Source organism: Zosterops lateralis, assembly GCF_965231275.1.
Source record: "Zosterops lateralis genome assembly, chromosome: 22".
Lineage (NCBI taxonomy): Eukaryota > Metazoa > Chordata > Aves > Passeriformes > Zosteropidae > Zosterops > Zosterops lateralis.
Genome location: NC_139782.1, coordinates 875,904 through 903,605, shown reverse-complemented (window position 1 = coordinate 903,605; position 27,702 = coordinate 875,904). Strand labels below are relative to the sequence as shown.

The 27,702-nt window shown below is 57.5% G+C and overlaps 2 protein-coding genes across 2 annotated transcripts; both read right to left on the bottom strand.

The window, feature by feature from the left end:
* Positions 1-509: 509 nt before the first annotated feature.
* LOC310918164 (protein-arginine deiminase type-3-like) lies at positions 510-9,718 on the bottom strand (the record flags this gene model as incomplete). Its single annotated transcript, XM_083876961.1, has 16 exons — positions 510-838; positions 1,309-1,437; positions 2,065-2,144; positions 2,377-2,470; positions 2,547-2,691; positions 2,799-2,947; positions 3,157-3,264; positions 3,344-3,455; positions 3,531-3,634; positions 3,997-4,175; positions 5,021-5,146; positions 5,760-5,877; positions 5,985-6,046; positions 6,171-6,243; positions 7,131-7,311; positions 9,627-9,718. The coding sequence occupies 16 exons, from the start codon at positions 9,716-9,718 to the stop codon at positions 605-607; spliced, it is 1,986 nt and encodes a 661-aa protein (XP_083733087.1). The 3' UTR covers positions 510-604.
* A 1,300-nt stretch (positions 9,719-11,018) lies between these two features.
* Positions 11,019-22,336, bottom strand: LOC310918163 (protein-arginine deiminase type-1-like). The gene is made up of 16 exons (XM_083876960.1): positions 22,238-22,336; positions 19,939-20,113; positions 19,353-19,422; positions 17,931-17,992; positions 17,038-17,155; positions 16,834-16,959; positions 15,868-16,043; positions 15,680-15,783; positions 15,038-15,161; positions 14,469-14,576; positions 14,234-14,385; positions 12,671-12,815; positions 12,136-12,229; positions 11,864-11,943; positions 11,379-11,504; positions 11,019-11,281 (listed from the first exon to the last, which is right to left on the bottom strand). The coding sequence occupies exons 1-16, from the start codon at positions 22,327-22,329 to the stop codon at positions 11,048-11,050; spliced, it is 1,986 nt and encodes a 661-aa protein (XP_083733086.1). The 5' UTR covers positions 22,330-22,336; the 3' UTR covers positions 11,019-11,047.
* Between the last annotated feature and the right edge of the window lie 5,366 nt (positions 22,337-27,702).

The window sequence follows — 27,702 nt, the reverse complement described above, 5'->3', positions numbered from 1 at the left end:
AAGCTGGGGGTGTTTACCCAGAGAAGAAAAGATCCAGGGAGAACTCAGAGCCCCTTCCAGGGCCTGAAGGGACTCCAGGAGAGCTGGAGAGGCAACTGGGGACAGGGGATGGAGGGACAGGACACAGGGAATGGTTTCAAACTAGAGAGACCATTTAGATCGGGATATCTGGGATAAATCCTTCCCTGTGAGGGTGGATTCCAAGAGAAGCTGTGGCTGCCCCTGGATCCCTAGAAGTGTCCAAGGCCCGGCTGGACAGGGCTGGGAGCAGCCTGGGACAATGGAAGGTATCCCTGGCCCTGGGAATGGATGAGCTTGAAAGGTCCCTCCAGCCCAACCATTCCACGATTCTGTAATTCCATGATTCCCTGATTCCGTGTGTGGTTTCCCCACGTGGGATGTGCCCACGTGGAGTTTGGCACCAGGACAGCGGCTCTAGAGCCCCACCCGCCCCAGTTCCCCACCAGTGTCACCAGTCCAAGTTGTCCCAGTGCCGGGACAGCCCCACGGAGCCACCGGAGCCGCGGCCCGGATTTATTTCCGACACTGAAGGCACTTGGCAGGGACAGGGCAGGGACGGGGCACGAGGGGACACGGAGCCACCTCAGGGCACCACGTCCCACCACTTGAAGGCGAAGGGCTTTCGGCGCACGTTGGTGCCGCAGTGAACCTCGCCCAGCAGGACGTGGTAGGAGAAGAAGTCGTCGATGAAGGTGCAGGAAAGGCCCAGCGGCTCCAGCAGCTCCCGCACACGCTGCTCCAGGCAGCAGCGCCCGCCCACCACGGGCCCGAAGGGTTTGGGGATGCCCAGGTGCCGGCCCAGCACCAGCATGTTCACCTGCAGCGCCGACATTCCAGCGGGGAACGTCCCGGCCGCGCCCCGGCACGGGCACATCCCCGCCCCGATCCCGATCCCGCCCCGGCCCCGATCCCATCCCGGGGACATCCCAGCCCCGATCCCATCAGGGGACATCCCGCCCCGATCCCATCAGGGGACATCCCAGCCCCGATCCCATCAGGGGACATCCCGCCCCGATCCCATCAGGGGACATCCCGCCCCGATCCCATCAGGGGACATCCCAGCCCCGATCCCATCCCCGGGAAATCCCAGCCCCGATCCCATCCCGGGGAAATCCCAGCCCCGATCCCATCAGGGGACATCCCGCCCCGATCCCATCCCGGGGAAATCCTGGCCCGGATCCCGCCCCAGGGAAATCTCAACCCCATCCCGGCTCCGATCCCGGCCCTAATCCCGTCAGGGGACATCCCAGCCCCGATCCCTGCCCGGGGAGCTCAGGGTGCCGCTACCATGTCTGGGAAAAAAGCCACGGCCCCCGCTGCGGCGTCGCCCTGGAAGAGCTGCGGGATGTCCAGGATGTCCGGCTCGGCCAGGCCCAGAGAGCGCTTCAGGATGTCCCGGTTCCAGCTGATGCAGCTCTGGGAGCCACAGGGACAGAGGGTCAGCGGGGAGAGGGAGGGGAGGGAGAAGGACAGTGGGATGGAGAGATGGATGGAGGGACAGAGGGACAACAGCTGGAGAGATGGAGGAACGAGGAGAGCAACAATAGAATGGGGAGAAGGAGGGACAAGGAGAAAGGGATGGGGGGAGAAGGAGGGACAAAAGGGTGGAGAAATGGAGGGACAAAGTGGGGTAAAAGGCACGGAGGGACAAGGAGATGGACAACGGGATGGAGAGATGGAGGGATGAGGGCATGGGGAGAGAGGGATGGGGAGATGGAGGGACAAAGAGAGGGAAAGAGGGACAGACAAAGGGATGGACATCAAGATGGGCAGGTGGCCACAGGAAGGGATGGACAGAAGGGTGGACAGAGAGGCAGACAGAGGGATGGATGGATGGATGGATGGATGGATGGATGGATGGATGGATGGATGGATGATTCATGGAAGGTTGGACAGAGGGAGGGACAGAACGATGCGGAGATGGATGGGGAGGGGGGCGGTGATGGAGGATGGGTGGAAGGATGGAGGGGAGGAAAGAGGGATTGAGGGACAGAAGGACACGGAGGGAGCGATGGATTGGAGTCTCCTGCTCCCTGTGCTCACCTGGGCGTAATCATTGAACTTGCGGAGCTCCTCATTAGCCAAGATCTCGTTTATGGTCGGCTTGGGCACCCTGTCCAGCCCTGCCGAGAGGGAGCCGGGCTGGAATTCTGCCCCAGCTCAGCCGGGATGAGACTCCTGCTCTGAGCCTGGAGCTCCATCCCAACCCAGGAATCCAATCCATGCAGCTTTTAAGTCTGCTCTGTTCTGCCCCCACCTCCCAGCCGGCTCTCGGGGTCCATCCACCTCCCCCACCACATTTTGCAGGAAAAAAGGAAAACAAATGCCCGGTGCCCCATTTCAGCTCCTGCCTACCCTGGAACATGGCAGCCTCTCCGTACCCTTCCTCCTGCTTCTCCCTGAGGAGCTGGTAGCAGGCACTGGGGCTGGCCAGGAGCAGCCGGAATCCCTGCGGGGGAGGAGGAGGTCGGGGAGGGCTCTGAGGGGTCTCATCCCGCTTTTTTTCCACTCCCGGGATCCGTTACCTTGCGGTCGGGCGCGGGGACGAAGCTCAGGAACTCGTCCACGTGCCCGACGTGCAGCCAGTCCGAGAAGAGCTCCACAGGCGCCTGGACCTTCTGTGCCACCAGGAAATCCCGCACGGCCTTGGCCATCCTGCGGCCGCCCACCCTGCGGGAGCGCCGCGGGTTTGGAGGGGCCCGGGGAGGCTCTGCCGGGAGCCGACCCCGAACGGGGCCAGGAAATCCTTTGGGGGGGGTTTTCTGCTCTCGGCTTACCTGGGGAAGCTGCTGCCGATCAGGATGCGCCCCAAGGGGTACTCCTTGCCCTGCACCGTCACGGGCGGGCTCACCTCCAAATTCCCGAAGGAATCCAGGCTGGAAGCGCCCTCTGGAGCCTGCCGGGCCACGTAGCCAAAATCGGGGCCCTGGGTGGGGGGAAACAGGAGAAAATGGTTACTAAAAAATGCAGCTGTCGGCACCGAAGCACCTCATCCCCAAATCCTCTGTGCTGGAGCTTCCTGCCCCGAAAACGCAGGAAATAAAGGGTTTTGTCCCAGTTAAGAATGAGATAAAATGATTTGTCCCAGTTTTTAGGGGGTTGCCAAGCTGGACAAGGCAAGAAGGGACTGGATACCAGGATGCTCCTGACAGGAAAATCCTTCAGGCCGCGGTCCCGGGGCGAGTCGAAGACCACGGGGAAGGTCTTGTGGGGGGCTTGGACGTAGCCGAACTCCACCTCATCCTGGAGAAGGGAAGGAGAATTTTGGGAAACCCTCCGGCGCTGCCGCGGCGGGGAGGGGCCGGGCCCGCCCTGCTCCCACCTGGATCCAGCGGTCCTGGCGGTTCTGCGGCGCCGGGCACACGGTCAGCGGGCACTGCGCCCGCTCGGCCAGCGCGCCCACGGCCGCCACGAATCCCTCGTTGTCGTCCACGCTGGGGGAAAAACGGGAAAATCGGGATTTGGGAGCGGATCCGGCAGCGGGCAGGGAGGGAGCGCCCGGCACCCACCTGCAGACAAACACTTCCAGGGGCTGCTGCGTGTTGGGCGTCATGATCCAGGGAGCCACGCGGAAAACCACCGAGTCCGTGAAGATCGGCGACTCCAGGGGACCCTGGGACGGCAGGGATGGAGTTTGGGATCCGTCCCCACTGTACCACTCCCCTAGGGATGATGAGGATGGAGTTTCGGATCTGTCCCTGCTGTCCCAGCCCACCCTGGGGGGAAAAATTTGAGGGAGAAGTGGGAAAATGGGGGTTCTGAGCTGTGGGAGGAAAAATTATGGGAAAAGTGGGAGAATGGGAATTCTGGGCAGTGGTAGAAAGGGAAAACTGAGGGGGAAAATGGGAAAATGGGGGTTCTGAGATGGGGGGAAGGGAGTTTGGGATCTGTTGCCACTGTCCCAGCCCCCTGGGATGACAAGGATTGAGTTTGGGATCTGTCCCCACTGTCCGACCCCTGTGACCCTGTCCAGACCTTCTCGGGGCTCTCGAGCAGGGTGACGTGCAGGGACACGAGGCCGGGGAAGGCCACGTCGGGGAAGGCCAGGCCCTCCACGTAGAAGACGCTCTCGTGGCAGTGCCGGCCCGGCCGCACAGTGTACGCCAGCTTGGAGCCCCCCAGGACGTGCTTGAACTTCTCCAGCTCCTCTCCACCTGCAGGATGCAGACACCTCACACCCCAAACCCACCCTCCGTGTCCCTAAAACCCCAAACAAACCCCTTTGTCCTGCTCCAAAACCCACGGATTTCACCCCACCTGGATCAGCTCCATCCCACCATGGGGTCCTGGAGGAGCAGTGCGAGGATTTGGGGTTGATCCTGGTGAGCTGGGGAGTTTGTGCCCCCCAAATCCCCCAAATTTCCCCAAATTCTCCCTAGAAATCTGGGCACTTGTTGAAACTCTGAAAAATTTCAAGCTTTCTGAGTTGAAGGATGCCAACCCTCGAGTAAATACCTCATTTGATCTGAGCCCTTGGAGAAGGCCTCAGAAAAGGCTTCCAAAACAGTGACAGCACAGAAGCAGTGTGTGTGTGTAGTTTAAACAGTCTGGATGGCATTGTGGGATCTCAAAGGGGGAAAAACCTAGATTTAGGATTTTAGTGTATGATAGGTGTACATAGGAGCCAAGATGGAGAACTTTGAGTGTAGATTAGTTGTCTTTTTGCACCTTCTTCTTCCTCCTTCTTCACAAATCTATGTGGTTTTCTCTAATTGAGTGAAAAATGTCTGCAATGTGGATTTCGGGTGATCACAATTGGATTAGAAGCATAAATAATATAGATGACAACTGTTTATTGGATAATTGGGACTTCAATCGCCTTGAACAGGCACCATTTTACCTCACTTCCTCGACTTGCTAGAGAGAGGTCACACCTCGTGAGTTTGCAATAAATAAGGATAATAAATTTCAGAGTGAGACTTCGCAAACAACATCTCCTGACTTTTGTTGGCCCTGACCTCGGGGCAGGAAAGAGCCAAGGATCCCAACAGGCACTCACTGCCGCCGTAGAACACCCGGATCTTGTCGGCGTCCCCGAAATCCACGTGCAGCAGCAGGCGGTGCCCGGCGAAGATGGCGCGGGGCCCGCGCGTCCTCAGCACCAGCTGCGACATGTCCTTCAGGTCTGTGGAAACCGGGAAAGCTCAGGGAAAACCCAGGGAAAACGGGGAAAACTGAGGGGAAAGTGGCAAAACTGGGGGTTCTGGGCTGGGGTAGGGAGGGAAAACTCAGGGGAAAGTGGCAGAAAATTCAGGGAAAAGTGGGAGAATGGGGATCCTGGGCTGTGGTGGGAAGGGAAAACTCACAGGAAAATGAGAAAATTGAGGTTCTGGGCTGTGGAAGGAAGGGAAAATTGAGGGAGAAGTGGGAAAATTGATGGAAAAGGGGGAAAATTGGAGTTCTGGGCTGTGGTAGAAAGGAGATAGAGGGAAAAGTGGGAAAACAGGGAAAAGTGGGAAAACTCAGGGGAAAGGGAGGGAAAACTCAGGGAAAAGTGGTAAAACTCAAGGAAAAGTGGGAGAGAATGTAGGGGTCTGGGCTGTGGAAGGAAGGGAAAATGAAGGGAAAAGGAGGAAAATGGAGGGAAAAGTAGGGAAATTGGGGGTTCTGGGCTTTGGAAGAAAGGGAGAATTAAGGGGGAAAGTGGGAGAATGGGGGAATCTGGGCTGTGGAGGAATGGGAAAATGGAGGAAAAAGTGGGAAAATGGAGGGAAAAGTGTGAAGTTGGGTTGTGGGACCGTTGTAGGAGCGCACGGCGCTGTCCTCGTTGTCCAGGCCCTCAGCATCGGGGTCGTCGCGGTCGCAGTTGACGAGCAGCACGGCCCCGTGGCCATCAGGACCCCACATCCAGCTGGCCTGGGGGACACGGGACAGGGGTCAGCGGGGAATTCCCAATCCCATCAAGGTCTGTGGACCCATTCAGGAATTCCCAATTCCATGGTGGTTTCCAGCCCCTTGGATACCTTGTCCAGCAGCGTCCGGCTCACGGCCCCACTGCGGTTGATGTCAGCATCCAGGGACACCTCTGTGGGACAGGGATTAGATGGGGAAAAAGGGAAATCTGGGAATGGAGGTTCAGGAATGGGGGCTCTGGAATGGAGTTCAGGAATGGGGGTTCAGGAATGGGGGTTCAGGCCGGTCCCCCTTACCCACGCAGGTGAGGTAGAGCACGGCCCGGCCTACGGGAACCCCGCTGGCCTCACGAAAATAGGAAATCCTGACCTGCAACAGGGATAGAGCTGGCACCGAGCCAGGCGGGAGGGATCCCAGGATCCTGTGGGAATCCTGGCACCCATCCTGGGGATCAGCTGGAATCCCAGGATCCAGAGGGAATTCCAACACCCAGCGGGGATCCCAGAACCCATCTCAGCACCCAGTGAGGATCCCAGGATCCAGCAGGAATTCCAGGATCCAGCAGGGATCCCAACAACCAGGGAGAATCCCAACAGCCAGAGGGAATCCCAGGATCCAGCAGGAATCCCAGCACCCAGTGAGGATCCTGGCACCCGTCCCAAGATCTGGTGGGAATCCCAGAATCCAGCAGGAATTCTGGGATGCCCAGGACTCCCAGCACCCAGCAGGAATCTCAGCACCCAGCAGTAATTCTGGTATCCAGCAGGAATCCCAGCACCCAGCAGTAACCTCAGGATCCACTGAGAATCCTAGCACCCATCCTAATACCCACTGAGGATCCTGGCACCCATTGCAGGATCTGGTGAGATCCTGGGATCCAGAGGGGATCCCAACACCCAGTAAGAATCCCAACACTCAGCAGTCATTCTGAGATCCAGCAGAAAATCCCAACATCCAGCAGTAATCCCGGGATCCAGGAGAAATCCCAGCACCTAGCAGTAATCCTAGGATCCAGCAAGAATCCCAACACCCAGCAATAGTCTCAGCACCCAGTGGGAATCCCAACTCCCAGCAGTAATTCTGGGATCCAGGAGAAATCTCAACACCCAGCCCAACACCCAGCAGGATCCCAGGATCCAGCAGGGATCCCAGTACCCAGCAGGAATCCCAGCACCCATCCCAGCTCCCATTGGGAATCCCAGCCCCCATCCCAGCTCCCACTGGGAACGCCGGGATCGGGCGGGATCCTGTCCCACCTTCTCGTCGCCCACGTCCTTGCTGGGGGCGTCCATGGCCAGCAGCAGCTCGGGGCCGGGGCCCAGGGGCCAGCGCCCCACGCTCGAGGGCAGCTTCACACTCCGGGCCTGGCTCAGCACCCAGAGCTGCACCCCCGGCGTGCCCTGGGCATGGAATGACGCGGCACCGGGCGGAGCCGAGCTGGGAACAGCGAGGGGACACAGCTCAGCACCTGGAATGGGCAGGGACAGCGGGAATTCTGCCGGGAGCTGGGGAAAATGCAAGGGGGAAGCACAGGGAAAGGCAGCCTCAGCAAGGGCTGTGGTGTGGAATTGGGGTAAATCCTTCAACAGGGAACAAATCCTGGGGGTTTGGGATATCAATGAGTCATGGAAAAATCAAATATTTCTGCAAAATGCAATTTCAGCACGGACTGAGATATGAAATTGGAATAAATCGTTCAATGGGAAAAAATTCTGCAATTTAGAATGACGGGAAGTGATGCAAAATGCAACAAATCCTGGGAAATGCAGCTGCAATAAATCCTGCAATATTCAGTTGCAGAAGATCCTTCAATATGGAACAAATCCTGAAATGCTGATTATCAACAATTCCTAAAATTTGCAAGTAATCCTGGAAAATGCAAAGGCAACAAGTGCTGAGATGTGAAACTCGGATAAATCCTTTGTTGTGGAACAAACTCTGAAATTTAGAATCGTGGGAAGTCCTGAAAAATGGAAACAATCCTGGAAAATGCAACAAGCTCTGCGCCATGAAATCAGGATAAATCTTTCACTGTGGAACAAATTCCTCAATTCAGAACAGCAAAAGGTCCTGAAAAAATCAAATATCCTGGAAAACACAACTGCAGCAAGTCCTGCAAGATGAAATTGGAGTAAAACTTTCAGCATGCAAAAAAATCCTGAAATTTAGAATTGTGGGAAGTCCTGAGAAATGGAAATAATCCTGGAAAATGCAATTGCAGCGAACCCTGAGATATTAAATTGTTATAAAAACTTTAATACAAACAAATCCTGAAATTTAGAATAGCAATAAATCATTGGAAATGCAAAAAATCCTGGGAAACGCGAAGGCAACAAATGTCGAGATGTGAAACCTTTAATACAAACAAGCCCTGAAGTTCAGAATGGAATTTGAATGAAAAATGGGTGAAAAATGGAATTAATCCTGAACAATGCAACTGCAGGAAATGCCGAGATACAAAACTCAGATAAATCCTTCAATGTGGAAGCAATCCTGAAATTTAGAATACCAACAGCAACTAAACATAGAAACTCCTGGGAAATGCAATTCATCCTGAAAAATGCAACTGCAGCAAGTGCTGCAATTAAATAAATGGGGATAAATCCTTCGGTGAGGAACAAACCCCAAAGTCTCACAACCCGCAGCCAATCTGCAACCTGGAATTGTATCAGTTCCCTGGGTCTGCAGCAAATCCCCCAAAACGTGCGGGCAGCCGCTCCTGGAAAAGGCAATTCCGACAAATCCCCAAAGGCGATTAAAGCAAATCCTGCCCGAGGCTGCGAAACCCGGGGAAGGCGGCGGCGCCTAATCCGGGCAGGGATCCCTCAAAAACCCCAAATCTGGGGATATTCCAGGTGCAAAGCGCACCTGGGAATAAACGGGAATAGACGGAAATGAATCCCACAGAAATAACTGCAGGAATCTCTCCGGAACGCCCCAAATGTTGGAATAAAATCCGCGAACTTCCCGAGGGCAGCGGGGACGGGACTCAGCCGCGATCCGGTAGATGCCGGCGCTGCCCGGGGGGATTTTGGGCACGCGTCTCCCCAAAATCGGCATTTCCCGGGCGGTGCTGGGCAGGCCGGAGCTCGTCCCGCCCCGCCCCGGGACAGGAGGCCACGGGCGATGGGCCCAGAGCGGATCCGGACCGCCAGAAGGAAACGCGGCTCCGTGCCCGGAGAGGGGGAAAATCCCAGCCCGGGCAGCGGGAGGGGGCGGGATACGAGCCCCGAGCTGCCGCGGTCCGAGCGGGGTTCGGGGAACAAAACCCCGGAGCTGCCGCGGAGGGACAGCCCCGGGATTTGGGCAGCGGCTCCGGCTCCAGCGGGGCCCCGAAAGTGGGAAAGGTTCATTAATTCATCCCGCCGGGATGCGGAAACCCCAAAAAGGGCTCGCGGCACCTCGCGGCAAAATCTCTCTAGGAACGCTGCGGTGCCGCTGCTGCGGAGATGTTTGGAGCGTCTGTGAGGGACAGGGAGCAGGGACAGCGAGAAAGGACAGCGGGGATGGAGATTGGGAATGGACTTTGGGAAGGGACAGCAGGATGGGACAGCGGAATGGGCACTGGGATGGGACACTGGGAATGAACACTGAAAGGAGCACCGGGAATCCCACCCCTCACGCCTCCCAGGACAGCATCCCCTGGGAAGAGCCCCCGGAGCAGCAGCAACGCCCCCGCCCCACCGCGCGCTATTTCCGGCCTTTGGTTAATGGGATCAGGGGGGGAAAGCGGATTTGTGCCCCGCGCTCACCCGCACACGTCCAGGGCCAGCTCGGTGCCCAGCACGCACACGGTGCTGCCGGGGCGCTGTGTGGACAGCTGGACACGGCGCTGCTGCGCCATCGCGGCCGCCACCGGCACCCTCGGGTGCCGCGCCCGACGGCCGCGGGGGATTTATAAAGCCGAGCTGCTGGGAGGGGATCAGCCAAAGCCCGGCCTAATCCCACCTCCGGGCTGGCCGTGCGCGGGTCCAGCCGCGCTCCCGGTGATCGGACCAGGGGGAAGCGGCCCGGGACACCCACGGGCCGTTCGGGGCTCCGGGGCGCTCCAGGGGGGTTCGGGCTCCGGTCAGCACAAAGGGCCGCGGGGGGAGCGGTCACGGCCCAGCCCACGCCGTGAAATATTCACCGCGACACCCGAGCCGCGCTGGGCCCGCGCCAGCGCCGGGCCCGGCCGGGTTTGGTTTCTCCTTCTGCTGAAAGGTTTTATTTGTTCGGCCGGGACAATGCGCTGGAATTCCTCCTCCGGGGAGGGCTGGAGGCGCGGGGCGGGCGCTCGCCCGGGTCGCTGCCGGGGGATGTCACCTGCGCCGGGGACAGCGGACCCTCGGTGGCTTTAATGGCCTTTGTTTTAATTAAATCCTGGGCTGCGCGTGGGAGAGCCCTTTGTCCCTGCAGCTGTTCCCAAATCCCCACCCCGCGGGGTCACGCGCGGCCCGGATTTAATGTCGCTCCTCGGGGCCCGGGAATACCAGCAGGGACACAGCCCCGGGGAATGGGGTTAGAAATGGGGTGAGCGGGATGTGTAGGATCACCCCCTCGCCGCTCCTGCGGCACCGCAGGAGCTCGAACCACGGCCGCGGCTGCACCTCAGAAACACCGCCAGGAAATTGTTTCGCCCAAAAGAAGCGTGTCCAGCCGCAGAAGAGCAGCGGGGCTGCGCAGGGCCAGGCCGTGCCCGGGGCACCGGGCGGGTTTCGGTTCCCGGGGCGGTGCCAGGCGGGCACAGGGAAGTGTCGCGCTCCGGTGGAGACAGCGGAGTGACACGGAAAGTCCCTCCTGGAGAACGCGTGAAAATGTCCCGAGGAGGGCAGGGGAGGTTCCTGCAGGTTGAGAACCAGGTTCCCCAGCAGGAAGCGATTTTGGGGCTGAGACAGGGAATTTGGGGTGTTTTCAGCTGCAAAGCCGCGAGCGGGGACTCCGCGATCCCGCGGCCGTGGGACGGGGCCCGCAGCCCCCAGAGCAGCTTTCCCAGCCCGCGCTGCCCCACCCCGACCCCCTGTGTCCAAAACCAGGCTCCAAAGGACATTCTCACTCCGGGAGCGGGGGAAGGAAGGACGAGAGGAGGGGACGCTCTGCCCCCTCAGTGTCCGTGAAGCTTTATTGACCAAACCCGTGCTGTCAGTGCTTTTCCGGCACAGGAAATGCACCTTTCCCTGCATCACCGGGGGGGTCAGGGCACCACGTCCCACCACTTGAAGGCGAAGGGCTTTCGGCGCACGTTGGTGCCGCAGTGAACGTCCCCCGACAGGACGTGGTAGGAGAAGAAGTCGTCGATGAAGGTGCAGGAAAGGCCCAGCGGCTCCAGCAGCTCCCGCACACGCTGCTCCAGGCAGCAGCGCCCGCCCACCACGGGCCCGAAGGGTTTGGGGATGCCCAGGTGCCGGCCCAGCACCAGCATGTTCACCTGCAGCGCCGACATTCCAGCGGGGATCGATCCCAGGGGGTCAGCATTGGGGCAGGGTTGGGATCGGGCGGGGTAGGGATCGGGATCGGGGTCTCACCATGTCCGGGAACAGTGCGTCGGCGCGGGAGTCCGTCAGGATGAAGAGCTGCGGGATGTCCACGATGTCCTGCTCGCTCAGCCCCAGCTCCTGCTTCAGCAGGTCGCGATTCCAGTCGATGCAGCGCTGCAGGAAGGACCTGGAACTGCCATCCCCGCCCTCCAAATCGCACCCACGGGCCCCACTGGATCCCACCCCATCCCCAGGAACAACCTCCCACCTCATCCCAACCTCTCGCCCCATCCCTATGGACACCTCCCAGCCCACCCCATCCTCTCTTTCTCCTCAGCTGCCACCTCAATGTCCCTTGGGGTGTCTCCCTCTCCTCACCCACTCCAGCCATCCCCTAGGACCCCCAAATCCCCTCCCTGCACCCGGGAACCCCCCCGGGGAATGCAGGAGAGGGAAGCCCCTGGAATGGAGCAGAGGGAACAACCCTGGACCAGAAGAGAGGGAACGCCCCAGATCCAGAGTCCCGGAACCACCTGCACGTGCCGGTTGTCGCTCCGCAGGGACTCATCCGCCAGGATCTCGTCAATGCTTTTCTTCTCAGCACCCTTCAGCCCTGGGGGTGTGGGGACAGTGAGGGACAGGGGGTAGACAGAGGGATGGACCGCGGGATGGACAGAGGGATGGACACAGAAGGGACAGCAGGAAGGGACAGTGAGGATGGACACTGGAAATGGACAGCAGGGTGGACAGCAGGGATGGACATCTGGAATGCCATCCCCTGGGGGTGTCCTCAGCCAGCCCTCACCAATGAACTGCGTGGCCTCCCCATGGCCCTGCTGCTGCTTCTCCTTGAAGAGTTTGTAGCAGGCGTTGGGACTGGCCAGGAGCAGTCGGAATCCCTGCGGGACAGAGTCCAGGGTCACCCCTGGCTGTGGGGGGATAAAACACCCCAGAGGCCATCTGAGAGGCACCACAGCAATCCCAAATCCATCCTGGGCTGTGAGATGCCCACAGAGATCCCAAATCCATCCCTGGGCTGTAGGATGCCCATGGTGATCCCAAATCCAGCCCCAGATCATGGCATGTCCATGGGGATCCCAAATCTATGCATGGGCCATGGGATGCCCACAGCCATCCCAAATCCAGCCCCAGGTCATGGGATGTCCACAGGAATCCCAAATTAATCCCTGGTTTGTGGGATGCCCATGGTGATCCCAAATTCATCCCCTGGGCCACCCCAAAGTGGCTCCATCCCCCAGAGCCCCTGGAAGAACAAAGATCCGGAAAAGGAGAATTTTGGGGTGTTGTGAAGAGCCCCAGGGAGGCTCCAGGGTCGGCACCTTCCTGTCGAGGGCGGGGACGAAGGTGAGGAACTCGTCCACATGTCCCACGCTGAGCCACTCCGAGTACACCTCGAGCGGCGCCTGCACCTTCTGCGCGAACAGGAAATCCCGCACGGCGCGGCACATCCTGCGGCCCGACGCCCTAGGGACAGCGGGGACAGCACGGGGTGGGCACCGCCCCACACTGAATTCCCTCCCAGAACAAAATTCCCTCCCTGGCACCAAATTCCCTCCCGGAACAAAATTCCCTCCCTGGAACAAAATTGGTTCCTTGGCCCAAAATTCACTCCCCTGCCCAAAATTCATGCCTCAGTCCAAAATTCCCTCCCTGGCCCTAAATTCCTTCCCCCTGCTCAAAATTTGCAGCCCTTGCCCAAAATATGCTCCCCTGCCCAGAATTCATTCCCCTCTCCAAAATTCCTTCCCCTTCCAAAAATTCCCTCCCCAGTCCAAAATTTGCCCCCTTGCCCAAAATTCCCTCCCCCTGTCCAAAATTCACTCCCCTGCCCAAAATTTGCCCCCCGAATGCCACCCAAAGGCTCATTTCTATCCTGTTTTTCTGGGAAGAGGCTGGAAATGGACCAAGCTACATTATAGACATCCACATATTTAAATACATATATAATATAAATTATAGATTGTTCTACTTTAATATAGATTTATCTTCCTAATAGCCCAATTATGTATCATTATATCTGTTCTATACTAATATATCCCTGTGTTACATATGAAGTGCATTAATATATACACATTATATAAACATGTATTACTAAATCCATGTTGTATAAATATATCTATATAAATATATATTACTAGATTCCTATATTGTATAAATATATCAACGTATCTCCCTGTATTTTCCATAAATACATTGATAAATCCCCACATTTTCCATAAATACATCTCCAGGCCATATCTATCCATAGGGGTGGGATCATTCCATGCCCTGTTCCCCTTGGGCACCTTTGGGTTGAGTTTTTCCCATCCCTGCAATTCCCAAATCCCGCCTCACTTTGGTGTGAGGGCCAAGCTCTCTAAGACAGAACAGGCTGGGAAGATGTTAATTAAATTCCTGGTAATGAGAGATAATTACGGCCCTAGTAGGGCTGGGAAAATCCCATTTCTCTGCCTCTGGAAGCAGCGTGAGCCCCTGGCTGGGTCAGTTTTTTGGGATCAGAGCGGGCAGGATTGGGTGCGGGTGTTGTTTTTCCCAGAAAATGCTCCTTTGTGGAGGCCTTTGCAGGGAGCTTTGTTCCCGCAGGGCTGCCAAGCACCGCCTGCCCTGGGCACAACAATTTCCAGTTATTTGGTATTTCACCCTTTCCTGGATTCCCCCACTTCTCTCCTAAAAGAACAAATCTGAGCCCGGGAGTGTGGGATTGGAGCAAAAGGGGGGAAACGGGAAAATGGGAGTCGCGGCCGCATTTTATGAGGGTTGGAGGAGCAGCCATGGGGCTTGCCTGTTAAAATCTGGGATTCAGTGGGGATTGGCCCCAGATGTTTTCTCTGAGAGTTTTCCGAGGGAGGGTTTTGGGAGTTCCAGAAGGAGGAAACTCTCACCAGGGCAGGGGGCTGCCGATGAGGATCCGCCCCAGTGGGTACTCCTTGCCCCGCACCGTCACCGGAGGGCTCACGTCCAGGTTCCCGAAGGAATCCAGGCTGGTCACACTCTTCCCGGGGGGCTCCCGGGTCACGTAGCCAAAGTCCGGGCCCTGGAAAAGATGAAAGAGGTGCCAAGGACCTCTGTGCTGGGATTTTGAGGGGAAAAAGGGGTGATGTCAATGCAAGGACGCACCAGGATCTTCTTAAAAGCAAAATCCTTCAGGCCTCTGTTCCTGGGAGAGTCAAAGACCACAGGAAAGGTTTTGTGTGGAGCTTCCACGTAGCCGAACTCCAGCTCATCCTGTGGGAAGGAGAAGAGGAGGAGGAAGGCTCTGGAGGGTGATAGGAATCTTCACCAGGGATGTGGGAAGGGTGGGGCAGGAAATGCGGCGAGCCTGGCAAAGCCCAGCCTAAACCACTAGGGAGGCTCCTGCACAGCCCCACAGGTGACATCACAGCCACAGTGTCCTCCTGGAGTCCCCCAGCAGTAGGACCCTCCTGCACAGCCTTCCTGGGGTGGCACAACAGCCACAATGTCCTCCTGGGGTTCCCTGGAACTGGGACCCTCCTTCACAGCCCCATGGGGTCCCTGTTCTGACCAGATCCCTTTCCCGGTGCCCCTCTGTGCCCCTGGTGCCAGGCATGGGCATTGTCCCCACCCGTGCCACCCCCAGCAGCATTCCCCGTGCCTCAGTGCCCATCCCCTGGTGTGGCAGGTGCTGCCCAAGCCACAGGGGTGATGCTCCGGGTGATGATCCTGACCTGGATCCAGCGGTCGCTGCGCGTGTCCTGCTCCGAGCACACAGTCAGTTTGCAGTTGGCTTTTCTCAGCAGTGTCCGCAGCCCCTCCAGGAAAGCCTCGTTGGAATCCGAGCCCTGCTTGATGCTGGGGAGACAGGGAGGGACCAGGGCTGCCAGGGGAGCCTCCAAAACATCGACCTTGCAGGTCGTTCCTCATCCCTGAACATCCTGGACAACTCTTCCGTGTGGGATTGGACCTGGGGAGGGGACTCCAGCCTTGTTCCTTGGGATTTAAATGCCTTGGGCAGCATTCCTGAATGGGATTCAACCTGAAGGAGGCCTTCCAGCATTTTTCTGGATTTAAATGCTCTGGGCAGCATTCCTGAATGGGATTGGACCTGGAGAGGGAACTCCAGCCTTTCTCCTCGGGATTTTAAACGCCCTGGGCAGCATTCCTGCATGGAAATGGGCCTGGAGAGGGAACTCCAGCCTTTCTCCTTGGGATGGAAATGACTCCCACAGCTCCAGCTGGCTCCTTTCCCAAACATCCCCAGCTGGGAATGCCTAAGCCTGCCTCAACTAGGGCCACACACGTCCAGGAAGGGTCGGGAATTCCCCCTGGAGAGTCCCCAGGGCAGGACACGACGGGGACCCCCCTCCTACCTGCAGACAAACACCTCCAGGGGCTGTTGCGTGTTGGGCGTCATGATCCAGGGCGCCACGCGGAAAACCACGGTGTCCGTAAAGATCGGCGTGCCCGGGGAGTCCTGCCGGAGCCAGAAGAGGGTTTGGGACCCCCAGCACGGGGGGGTCTGTCAGGGGCCGTGCTGGGTGGGGCCGACCCCCCGTACCTTGTGGGGCAGCTCCAGCAGGCTGGCACTGAAGGACACGAGGCCGCTGAAGCCCCTGTCGGGGAAGGCCAGGCCCTCCACGTAGAAGGTGCTGTCCCCGTGGCCGGCGTGCTCCAGCACGTACGAGAGCTTGTCCGGCCCGAGCACCGGCTGGTACAGTGGGCGGGCACCGTCACCTGGGGAACCCGGGATTCCCAGCGGGAATTCAGCAGCCCGGAGAACCCCAGATTCCCACTGGGAACTCAGCAGTCTGGAGAACCCAGGATTCCTACCAGGAATTCAGCAGCCTGGAGACCCCAAAATTCGCACCCCAGGTTCATTAGTCTGGAGAACCCTGGATTCCCACCCGGAATTCAGCAGCCTGGAGAACCCTGGATTTCCATCGGGAATTCAGCAGCCCGCCCACAGGGGGACACACCAGCAGCAGGAGGAGGTGGCTGCTGCCCAAGAGGGGCAGTGGAGCCGCTTCCGTCCCCTCCTCCTCCTCCCTGGGGAACACGCTTGATCTTCCCGGGACAAAGAGGGCTCTGTCCCCTCGGGTCCAGCCCTTTCAAGGTGCGTGGCTCCAGCTGAGGATCTAATGACACCCTTGGCTCCCCGGACCTGATTTTCGGCGCAGAGCTGCCGGGGATCCAATCGTTCAAAGGCGAAGAGTGCTGCCCAACGAGATGGGCTGCTTGGCTGCTTGGGTCCCTGCCCGAGTCTAAACAGTGCCGGGAGCCACGTGGGGGTTCCCGCGCCACAGGAATGGCAAAATTCCAGCAGCCTCGTTGGGAAAAGCCTCTCTGGAGCCTTCTGCCCCTTGAATTTTCCCACATAGCCCCACCTTGTGCAACAGTAGAAGAGCTTTGGGAGTAAAGGGGGGATTACAGCAAATAGGGGCACCCCAATGAACAAAACCTGTGGAGCTGGCTGGCCCTGGGGTCACACAGGGATGTGGGGGACAGGGAAGGCAGAGGTACTCACGGACAGCGTGGAAAACCCGCACTTTGTCCGCATCGCTCTCAGGGACGTGCAGCACCACCCGGTACTCAGCGAAGATGGCGCTGGGTCCCTGGGTCCGCAGCAGCATCACTGACATGTCCTGGAGGTCTGGGGGGCACAGGGGACACAGAGGGAGGGCATGGCAGCAGGGAAGGCCCCAGGGAGCCCCTTGGGGTCACAGCCCACCTGCCAGAGTCCGTATGTCTGCCTGGCCGCTGTCCGTGCCCCCCACGCCAGGGCTGTCCCGGTCACAGTTGACCAACAGCACGGCCCCTTGTCCATCTGAGCCCCACGTCCACTTGGCCTGGAGGAGAAGCACCATGGGGGAACAGGAGCAGGATTTCCCCCATCCTGGGCCAAGGAAAGCCCCACGCCCCATGCTGGAGAAGAACCTGACCATGAGGCAAGGAGACACCAGCACCGCTCCAAACCACCCGTTCCCAATGCCAGCTCCCAGCAGGGCCTGCATGGGCTGCTCCGAGATTTTATCTCCCTGAAGCGCCTCCAGCCTCGCCTGGACACAGCTGCAGCGTTTCTGGAAGCTCAGCCCATCTCGATAACCAATTTGCGCCACCGATCAGGCTGCGGTTAATTAGCCTGGCTGGGCTGCGGTTAATTAGCCCAGCTGAGGCACCTGGGCACGGGCAGATGTGTGGCCAAAGGGGGAAATCTGCTGTTTGTTCAACTCATTCAGCATCACTTTTGGGGCCCAGAAAGGAAAAGAAAAAGAGAAAGGAAAGGGAAGAGAAAGGGAAGAGAAAGGGAAGAGAAAGGGAAGAGAAAGGGAAGAGAAAGGGAAGAGAAAGGGAAGAGAAAGGGAAGAGAAAGGGAAGAGAAAGGGAAGAGAAAGGGAAGAGAAAGGCAAAAGTTTATCCTACAGGATCCTCAGGGCCAGGCTGGAGCTGCAGGAGGTTTTGGCGTGGGATAGGAAAATAAATCCTTTTCCTCCTCAATTAATAGGCTGAGGATGAGCCAGGTTGTTTGCCCTCATGCAGACACCACCCAGGCCCCTCTCCCTCCTGGACATTTTCCAGGAAGAGGCCAGCAGTGGATCCACCCTCTCACAATGCTCTCCTCACCTTGTCCTTGCCTTTGCTCTTCACACGGCCGCTCCGGCTCCAGTCCACGTCCAGGGACACATCTTGAACAGCGAGAGGGGAGGAAGCCACAGGCAAGGGATGAGCCCTCAGTGCTGTTTTGGGCTCCTCCTCGGCACTGTGTCCCCACACCAGCCCCACCTCATCCCCTCAAAGCTGCTCCAGACCCAACGATTCCAACAAAGCAGGAGAAGAAAATCCAACCCAATGGCTTTGCCATGATTTTCCCTGTTTGATCTCCAGCTGTTGCCTCTCATTTTGGTTCCTCCCAGCAGGGACATCCCCACTTCATGGCAGATTTTATGTTTTCATAGTATTTTTTATGTATTCATGGCAGATTTTGTTTTCATGGCAGATTTTACATTTTCGCGGCAGATTTTATGTTTCCATGGCATTTTTCATGTTTTCACCAATTTCCTATTGACTTTTCTGTTTTCCACAAAGCCAAAACACAGTGGAGGCACAAAAACGTGTTTTCACCGTGCTGGGCAAACACACAAATAATTCCTAGGAAATCTGAAAAGGACTTTCCCCTCACAGAGCTCTTCTTGCCTCAAATTTCTGTCTCTGCTGCAGAGATTTACCAGTGACCTCATGACAACCCCACCCCAATACTAACACAAAAACTCCTCTGGATGGCATACACAAGGAGTGGAAAACACAGGGATTGAGGCAGAGATTGTTCTCTTTGGGGCAGAGAGGACAATGTGGAAAAGCTGGGAGGAAAACTCTAAATCTAACCAAGGGATGAATATTTGGAAGACAAAATCCCTGTGGCCAGTGGTGGCTCCAGTTGGCTCCAGTGGGGCCCATCAGCCACGGGATGTGGGAAACCTTCAGCAGGGGCAATTTTGGTAGGCGTAGGCACAACTCGAGGACACAGGTCTGACTGTCATGTGAACACTTCAGAAAATCCCAAATTTAGGGTAATTAATCCATCCAAGTGGAGCCTTCTGCACCCAGACCGGTTGTCTAGACTCCCTTTGTAGTCAGCAGGGGAGAGCAGGCATTTGGAGGGGATGATTCACCTCACCCTAAACTCCTGAAATAGGTCAGGCACCGCTTTGGTGCCAATTCCTCTCCCCTCACTGCCGCAGAGGAGGTGCCAGATGGAGCTGGATGAGGAGATGCCCCATGGATCCTCTTTTCCCAGAGGAGCCTCCTCGGCAGGCCCAGGAGGATGCTCTGTGCACACCCTGGGTGGGGACACAGCCCAACCTCCATCTCTCCCTCACGATATAAGGCAGCATTTAATTAATCACGTTTTAATTATTTCCCTCTTGCTTGTCAGCATCGGTGAACACCCAAACCTTTATTGCCTGTGGTCCCCGAGGAATGCCGGCCTTGTGGATCCAGCCAGATCCCAAGAGAGCTGAAATTCATGGGGCCTCAGTGGGCACCTACCAACACAGGTGAGGTACAGCCAGGCCACCGCCAGCTCGTGGCCCTCGTGGTCGTAGTAGGAGATCTTCACCTGCAGAGATATTCCCACACTGTGACCCACATCCCACCAGGCTGATGGGATCTCCATCCCCACACTGTGACCCACATCCCACTGAGCTGGTGGGATCTCTGCCCTCCCGGGATCACAGAATGAGCTGGGAAGGGCCCCATAAGGATCCCTGATCAAACCCCTGCCTCCCCACTCAGCCAGGCCCCAGGAGGTCCATCCCAGCTGCTCCCCACTGATCACAGTTTATCAGAACCCTCTGAGCCAGCTTCAGCACTAAATTGGGCATGAAAAAAGCCAAACTTGGAATATTTTTTGCTGCCTGGCACCGACTTTTGCAACTGCCACAATGTCATCATGAGGGAACCAAGTGGGACCTTCTCCTTCTGGGTTTCATTTCTTGTCAATGCCAATTATGCAACTCCACTTGGGTTTTTCACGTGAAAAAACACTCTGGTGTCAGCATTACTCAAAATCTTTGAGTTTTCCTAGGAAATTTCACTGATTTTCCCCAGTTTGAGCACAAGAACAGCAGCTGACCTGGTTGTCATCGACGGTCCTGCTGGTGACATCAATGGTCACCACCACCTCGATGTCAGGATCCAGAGGCCACCGGGAGTCCATGGTGGGCTTTGTGGTGGGGCTGTGGATCATGTGCACCGTCACCGCCGGCGTGGCGTGCACATCAAAGGACGTGGCACCCCAGGGGGTGGACCTGGAATGGAGCAACCTCGGGTCACAGGCCAAATCCTCAAACCTGGAATTAAACCTGGCCACGACTGGATGGGAAGGGCCCCAAGACCATCCCTGGGTGATGAAATGGTCCCTGGAGTTCCACATGTGGGATCTCTGTTGAGCAAGCCCAGTTCCCAATGCAGCTCCGGCATGTCCAGCCATGGTTTATCCCACATCCAACCTCCCTCCGCAATGGTGAGAAATTCCCAGAATTTCAGCGTCCCATGACAAAACCCCAAGCAGGGAAGAGCCAGGATGATTTTCATGCCAACCACGCGTGGAGTTGGGTGTTGTGGGACCATCCCGTGACCTGAGGGATGCTCGGGCTGGAGCAGAGCCTGGATCCAGGCGTGCAGCACCCGCGCCCGGCTCCGTGACATCCTCAGGAGCCTTTGAAGTGCTGCTCCCTGCTCATTACAGCCCCAGCCGCTCCATTCTGGCAGCTCTGACCTGCTCACGGCTCCCCCAGCTGCATCCCAGGGGAACCAGGTGGGAACTTCAGCAGCAAGAACATAAAAAATGCAACATCAAAACCCAGCCACGGCAGCAATTTATCCCCAGTGTTGCTCTTGGCACGGCGTCCCCGGTGCCTGCAGCCGCTTGTGAGAAATTAAGGCATTCCTTGGCATCCCACAAAGCTGTGGATCTGGGGGATGCTGGATCCCATCCCCATCCAGGACATCCCATGGAGCCATGAATCCAGGGAATGCCAGGATCCCGCAGATTTGGGGCTGTTTGCTGTGGGTTTGTGGCCCTCCCACCTCAGCAGTGCCACCTGATTCCCAACAAGTTCCATGTTCTGCCCCAAACAGCCCAAAACTGATGCATCCATCACTAATTTCCCCCCAGCCAGTGCTCCCTGGGAATAAAATTATCCCATTTTTCAGCTGGAAGAGTCTCCATCATCTGCTGTTTGGGACCACAGCTCAGATTTGTTACCAAGAAGCCAAATCACCCCATTTAGGGGCTCTGGCTCCATGTCTAAATAGGACTGAGAGGGCTTTGAGTCCAAAAGCAGGACAAAAAATTGCAGATAATGGGTTTTCTAGGTTCCCATCTGAATGAGGGGGGAAACGAGGCCGTTTTAGGGCAGCCAAAGCCCTCTGAGGGGACGATGGCACCTCCTGGCCCAGCTCCAGCGCTCCATCCCAATAATTGCCCAGATGTGATGCCGACTGGCTGGGCCTGTGTTCTCTGTCATTATAAATGTGATTTATTAAATAATGACACTGCGACAGCAGGGCAGGACAGCTGCCTATCTGCCCAATAAAGCCACTCCCTATTTAATTCTGGAAAAATCCCTTTTCCTGACGCTCTCTGTGCACGGCCACTGCTGGATTTTTTCTGCCTGAGCCATGCATTTTATTCCTCCTCCCGTTTTAGCTCTGAGTTGCTCGTCTTGAATTGCTCTTGCCCAATGTTTTTAGAGCCAGAAATAGACCCAGGCTTAGCTGGGGTGTGCTTGGGCTTTGCCTCCAAATCATCCTGGCCCAACTCCACTGTGATGCCTTGAGCCAATGTCCCACCTTTGGATGAGCTCCCTGTGGGATATTGCCCCCAAAAATGAGCTCCTTGTGGGATACTGTCCCCGAAAATGAGCTCCCTGTGGGATATCATCCCCAAAACCAGAATTTTTGGATGTGGTCCCGATGAGACATCATCCCCTAAAACACACACTGGAACATCATCCCTTAAAATAGACTTTGGGGTGAGTTCCCTGTGGGATATCATCTCCTAAAACAGAACCTTGAAAGAGCTCCCCATGGGCATCATCCCCTAAAGCATACCCAGCGGGACCCGTTCCTACAAACCCTTGGATGAACTCCTGACGAGCTCCAAGTCTCTCACCACCTGTATCTCCTCCAAACCCATCCCAAATTCTGGAAGCTCTGTGGAACATGCCGAGATCCCCCAATACCAGGCAAACCCATCAAAATTCTGTCAGCTCTGTGGAAAACACTGGGATGCCCTGATCCCAAGTAAGCCCATCCCAAATCCTGGTGGCTCCGTGGAAGACACCAGGATGCCCCACTCCTGAGTAAACCCATCCCAAATCCCGGTGGCTCCATGGAACGCCCCGGGATGCCGCAGTGCCGGGCCTTACCGGCGCGTGTCCAGGAAGACCTCAGTGCCCAGCACGCAGACGCCGCGGGCGGCCTGGCTGGTGGACATGGGCACGACGTGACGCGGGGCCATGGAGAGCCGGGCACGGCTGCATGGGCTGGGAGCTCCGCCGGCTGTGCAGGGAAACCAGCAGGACTGGATTAAAAGGCTCGGGAAGGTAACTCCTCCTTCCCGGGATGACGGGGTTCGGCATGGGGACCCTGGTTCCACCTCCGTGCTGAGATGGAGGTGATAGGGCAGCCCCGGAGTGGCTGCAGGGGGGACACGAGGTTACAGCCAGCCCTGCTGGATGCTCCTCAGTGGAGGTTTAGGGTTTATCCTCCTCTTTTTGTTCCTTCCCAGCTCCATCCCAAACCCCGCAGCTCATGCATTAAACATTCCCGCTCCCCCGGCAGCACAGGGTGGTTGTTTGGGGTTATTACAATGCCGTCATTAAAACCGGGCATTTTCTTTAAAACACCCCAAATTTTCCAGCCGGGCTCTCTCGGTGCGAGTGAGTCACGGCCTCGGCTGCAGCGGCAGGGCCATGCCTGAGCACAGCTGAACAAAGGGAAATGTTTGCTCAGGTCGGTCCTTCCCATCCCAACCATCCCAGGGACGGGAGGGACGGGGCAGGGAGAACTGGTTATGGGGCAGGCAGGTAAGGGGAAAACACCAACAGCCAACAACCAGAGGTTTCCCGAGGAAATAAAAACTCCTCTGTGCCTCGCTTGGACCTCGAGTTTCAGGGGGATGGAGGGAAAGATCCCCTTTGCTGGAAGGTGTCCGTACCGCAGATCTCCATCCCTCTCCGGGCCATCCCATCCTGGAGGATTTGCCTGCCTGCGAGCAGAGAAACCCGGCTGGAGTGGGAGGGAGTGCCTGCCTGCTGGGGATGGAGGGAGCAGCTCCAGAGCGTCCCCGTGCCGCACGGCTCTTACCCCGGGAACCGAGTGGGAGGTACTCGGGACAGGGAATGGGAAGGAGAGGGCTGGGAAGAGCCAGACCCCCGTGGGGAGCACCAGGAAAAGGCCCAGGGCAGCTGGGCAGGGCTCAGAGGAGCTGGAGCCACCACTGCACCGAGCTGCACGTCCTCAGCTGCGGGAGCGGGGAATTCCCTGTGGGGCTGAACTGCTGGGATGAGCCCAGCCGGGCTCCGGGAAGGGGCCACAGAAACGGGTCCAGGAAAGGGTTCTGGGTAATGGGAAAGGGCTCCAGAAAGGGCTCCGGAAAAGGGGAAAGGACTCCAGGAAGGGGCTCCAGGAAAGGGCTCCCTCCCACTTTAACTGCAGCAATCACCCCCAGCTCCGAGTATCGTACCCCAGAACAGTTTCAGTACCTCCAGGAGCCTGGAAGGAGCAGCCAGGATGTTCCAGCGGGTAACGCTGCTGGCATTTCCAGGCTCTCCCAGGCCTCACTCACTAGAGATTGTGGATAAAACCCTGCTTTCCACAGCCCGAACTCCTGCTGGGAATGGTGTTGGCTCTCCTGGGGAGCACAAGCCCTGATGGATCCCTGAACTGGAGCCGGAACGGCCGAGCAGTCCCACGGCCCCGTCCCAGCAGAGCCGCGGGCCGGGCTCCCCTCTGGAGGCTGCTGGTTGCACTGGTTTGCATGGGGCAGGGGCCGGGGCCATGCCCCGAGCCTGCTGGGCTGGTTTGGGCTGAGGGCTGGACAGGAACACACCTGAGGCCAGGGGAGCGGGATTGGGGCGCTCTGTAATCTGCAGGGAGGGGAGCTCGGCGCTGCTGGGAGCACAGTGGGAGCTGAGACGGCTGTGCTTCCCAAAATCCAGCGGGATCACATCCCTGGGCATGGGTCAGGGGATCACAGAGCCCAGACCTTACAGTCTTCCTGGGGCTGGGACATCAGTGCTCCCCAAAATCCAGCGGGATCACATCCTTGGGCACAGAGGGGACATAGGGGGCTAGGATGTCTGTGCTCCCCAAAATCCAGCGGGATGAATCCCTGGGCATGGGCTGGGGGAACACAGCACCCAGACCTCACAGTCTTCCTGGGGATGGGACATCAGTGCTCCCTAAAATCCAGGGGTATCGCATCCCTGGGCATGGGGGGCACACAGAGCCCAAACCTCGCAGTCTTCCTGGGGGTGGGATGTCTGTGCTCCCCAAAATCCAGCGGGATCAATCCCTGGTCACTGGGGGCACATGGAGCCCAAACCTTTCCGGGCGATGTGGATTTTGCAGCTCAGCCCCGGCCCATTCTGAGCCTTTGCAGATCCCAGCCAGCCCCGAACACCGGGAGGTTTTGGGTGGAACCTGAGCTCCCTCCTCTTCCTCCTCCACCTGCCATCAGCTCCCGACGTGTTCAGGGACAGGAGGCTTTGGAGTCATCCAAATTTGGCTTCTCCCAAATTACAGCTTGTCCTGGGAAAGCGGCATATGACGGGCGGGATCTCGCCTGCCCATCACACCCGGGGGAAGCTCGGGCAGCCTGCTCAGGGGGGCTGCCTTTGGCTTTCCCCAGATTCCAGCCTTTCCCCAGTCCCAGCCTTTCCCCAATCCCAGCCTGTTCTAAGCCCCCTACATCCAGACACGAACCCCGAACCCCCCCCGGAACAGCCGGATCCCTCTGGGGCGTTGCTCCTCGCCCATCCTGCAGCACCACTCCGCCAAGGAAAGTTTGATCATCTCCCTAAGCCGATAATTACAGCTCGTTAATTACAGCTCGTTAATTACCCCGCATGCAGAATTGCAGGCGGGAACCTTTACGAGCCGTGTCAGCCTAATTACCTGAGCAGGGCGAGACATCGAACCAGTTATCAAATCCCGCTGGGCTCGGCAGGGCATGGGCTTCCTGTAGGGGTTTCTTTAGATTTTGTTTAGGGTTTCTCTTGATTTCTTTGGGTTTCTTTATGTTTCTTTTTATTTTCTTCAGGTTTTCTTCAGGTTTCTTTAGGTTTATTTAGATATCCTTAGGTATCTTTAGGGTTTCTTTAGGGGGTTTTAGGGGTTTTTTAGAGTTTTTTTAGGTTTGGGGTTTTTTTAAGGGGTTTTAGGGTTTCTTTAGGTTTTCTTTAGGTTTTGTTTTGGTTTTCTTTAGTTTCTTTAGGTTTTGTTTTGGTTTTCTTTAGGTTTCTTTCGGGTTTCTTTAGGTTTTCTTTTGGCTGCAGCATCCCAGGCAGGCAGCAAGGACTCGCATCCCCTATCCCACCCGGGAGCCAGGGAAAAAGGGCAGGAGGCGGGAAAAAATTCTGGGAAAAGCCAGAATTTGGGTTGGTGTGGAGCGTGGCAAACACTCGTAGTGCCCAAGCACCCCAAACCCCCCGTCCCTTCCTCGGCCCCGAACAGAGGCGGCTGCCGCAGGGAGGCTCCGGGGCCTCGATCCCAGGAAAGCGATTTCCCTGCGGCTGGAGCCGCGCCCGCCCTGCCCCACACAGCTCCCCACAGCTCCAGCTCTGCCCCACAGATCTACCCAAAGCTCCCGCCACTCTGCCCAACACAGCTCCCCACAGCTCCCGCTGACCTACAGATCTCCCACTCTGCCCCACACAGCTCCCGCTTTGCCCCACAGATCTTCTGCCCTGCTCCACACATCTCTCACTCTGCTCCAGCTCTGCCCCACAGCTCCCGCCCTGCCCCACAGATCACTCCACAGAACCAGCCCTGCCCCGGCTCTGCCCCAGCTCTGCCCCACAGATTCCCCCAGAGAGCTGGCTCTGCCCCATAGATCTCCCCACAGCAGCAGCACAGCCCCGGCTCTGCCCCACAGATCCCTCCCACGGCCCCGACTCTGCCCCACGGCCCCGGCTCTGCCCCAGCGCGTCCATCCCGGATTCCGGCCGGGCACCTGTTGACATCTCCCGAACGTGAAAGGTCATCCCGGCGGGCTGCGGGGAACATTCCCCGCCCACTCCTGCAATTCCGCGCCTGCAGCGGGAGCCGGAACGACCCCCGGACCCTGAGCGGGCACCCGGGGACAGCAAATCCCCGAGATCCGGGAAAACCCTCGGGAACGGCGCGCGGGGGCTGTTCCCAAACTGCTGGCTGGGATCTGCTCCCAGCTCCCGGGAATTCGGGCGGGCAGCCCTGCCCCGGCAGCGGGAGGTTCAGGCAGAACAGCTCCCCATCCGACCTAGACCTTAAAAACCCTCGGGAATCCTCGGAGCGGCCCGGAGTCACCGGGAAACCGTGGGACAGATCCAGGGATAAACCGGGATCACTCCCGATCCCGGCACAGCCGCGGGACAGATCTATGGAAAAACCGAATTCCAATGAGATTATCCCAATTCCAATGGAAATCATCCCTATTAACTCAGATCCCCGATTTTCCCAGCCATGAACTTCCCAGCTCCTGGCCTGGGTGCTCATCCAGAATATTCCTCACCAGAATCCCGGAATTATTTGTGCTGGAAGGGCTTTAAATCCCATCCTATTTCCCCTCATTCCATGGGGAGATTCCAGAGGGAGGATGATCCCTAAAAAGTCCACAAACATCCATCCCTCAACCCTTCCTAGCCCTCAATTTCAATGGAAATGATCACAATTCTAGTGGAAATTATCCCGATTTACGTCAGATTCCCACGTGGAGCTAGGCCTTAACTTCCCAGCTCCTGGCCTGGATATCCATCCAGGATATTCCTCAGCACAGTCCCGAAACTATTTGGGCTGGAAGGGCTTTGAATCCCATCCCATTCCCCGTTTCTCCATGGAGGAATGGCAGCTTAGAGATGATCCCTATGAATCCCAGGAACATCCATCCCCATGGAGGGAACCTGGGGCTGGAAAAGGGAAGCCCGAGAGGGATGGAAATAAGGAACATCCACCTGAGCTCTGCTGCTGCTCGCTAATTGCTTGTGGCTTCCAGAATCTGGGGCAGCAATTTGGGCTGGAAAAAGAATATTTAGCTGGGTGCTAATAAACGATGCAAACCCCGCGTGGGCGGGAATTGCTCCTGACGTGCTCCGAAGCGGCCTGGGGTGACAAAACCAGCTCCGAGCTCCCTTCAACAGCCACCGCATACCAGTTTCCCTTTGAAAATAAGCAGGGAAAAAAAAAAAAAAAAAAAAAAAAAAAAAAAAAAAAAAGAGTTCTGCTCTTGCCTCAGGGCTGGGAAAGTGGGAGCAGGCAGGGATTTTCCCTAGAGAGCAGAAAGAGAAGGTGAAATGCATCCCAGGGATGCGGCCAGATCCCAAAGCGCTGCAAATCCGCCTTGGGGATCCCAGGCTGGGGTCAGGGCGGTGAGGAGGGACCGGGAGCTGGGGACAGCTGGGGGGAGCTCATCGCCCAGGACTGGGAGCCGGCCAGGCCGGGACCAGCTGCCCTCCCTCCCTCGCTGTCCATCGCTCCCTGTCCATCCCTGTCCATTCCTCACTGTCCCTCCCTCCCTGTCCATCCCTGTCCATCCCTCCCTGTCCATCCCTCACTGTCCCTCCCTGTCCATCCCTCCCACCCCCAGATCACTTTCAGAGGTTTCGGAGGGTCCAGCCCAGCCGCCCCCTCGCTC

Excerpts from the sequence above, each read along its gene's own strand:
- LOC310918163 (XM_083876960.1), bottom strand. The coding sequence starts at position 22,329 with ATGGCCCCGCGTCACGTCGTGCCCATGTCCACCAGCCAGGCCGCCCGC. Across the intron at positions 11,505-11,863 it reads GCGACAACCGGCACGTGCAG|CGCTGCATCGACTGGAATCG; the intron begins GTGGTTCCGGGA and ends TCCTTCCTGCAG. Across the intron at positions 11,282-11,378 it reads ACGCACTGTTCCCGGACATG|GTGAACATGCTGGTGCTGGG; the intron begins GTGAGACCCCGA and ends TCGGCGCTGCAG.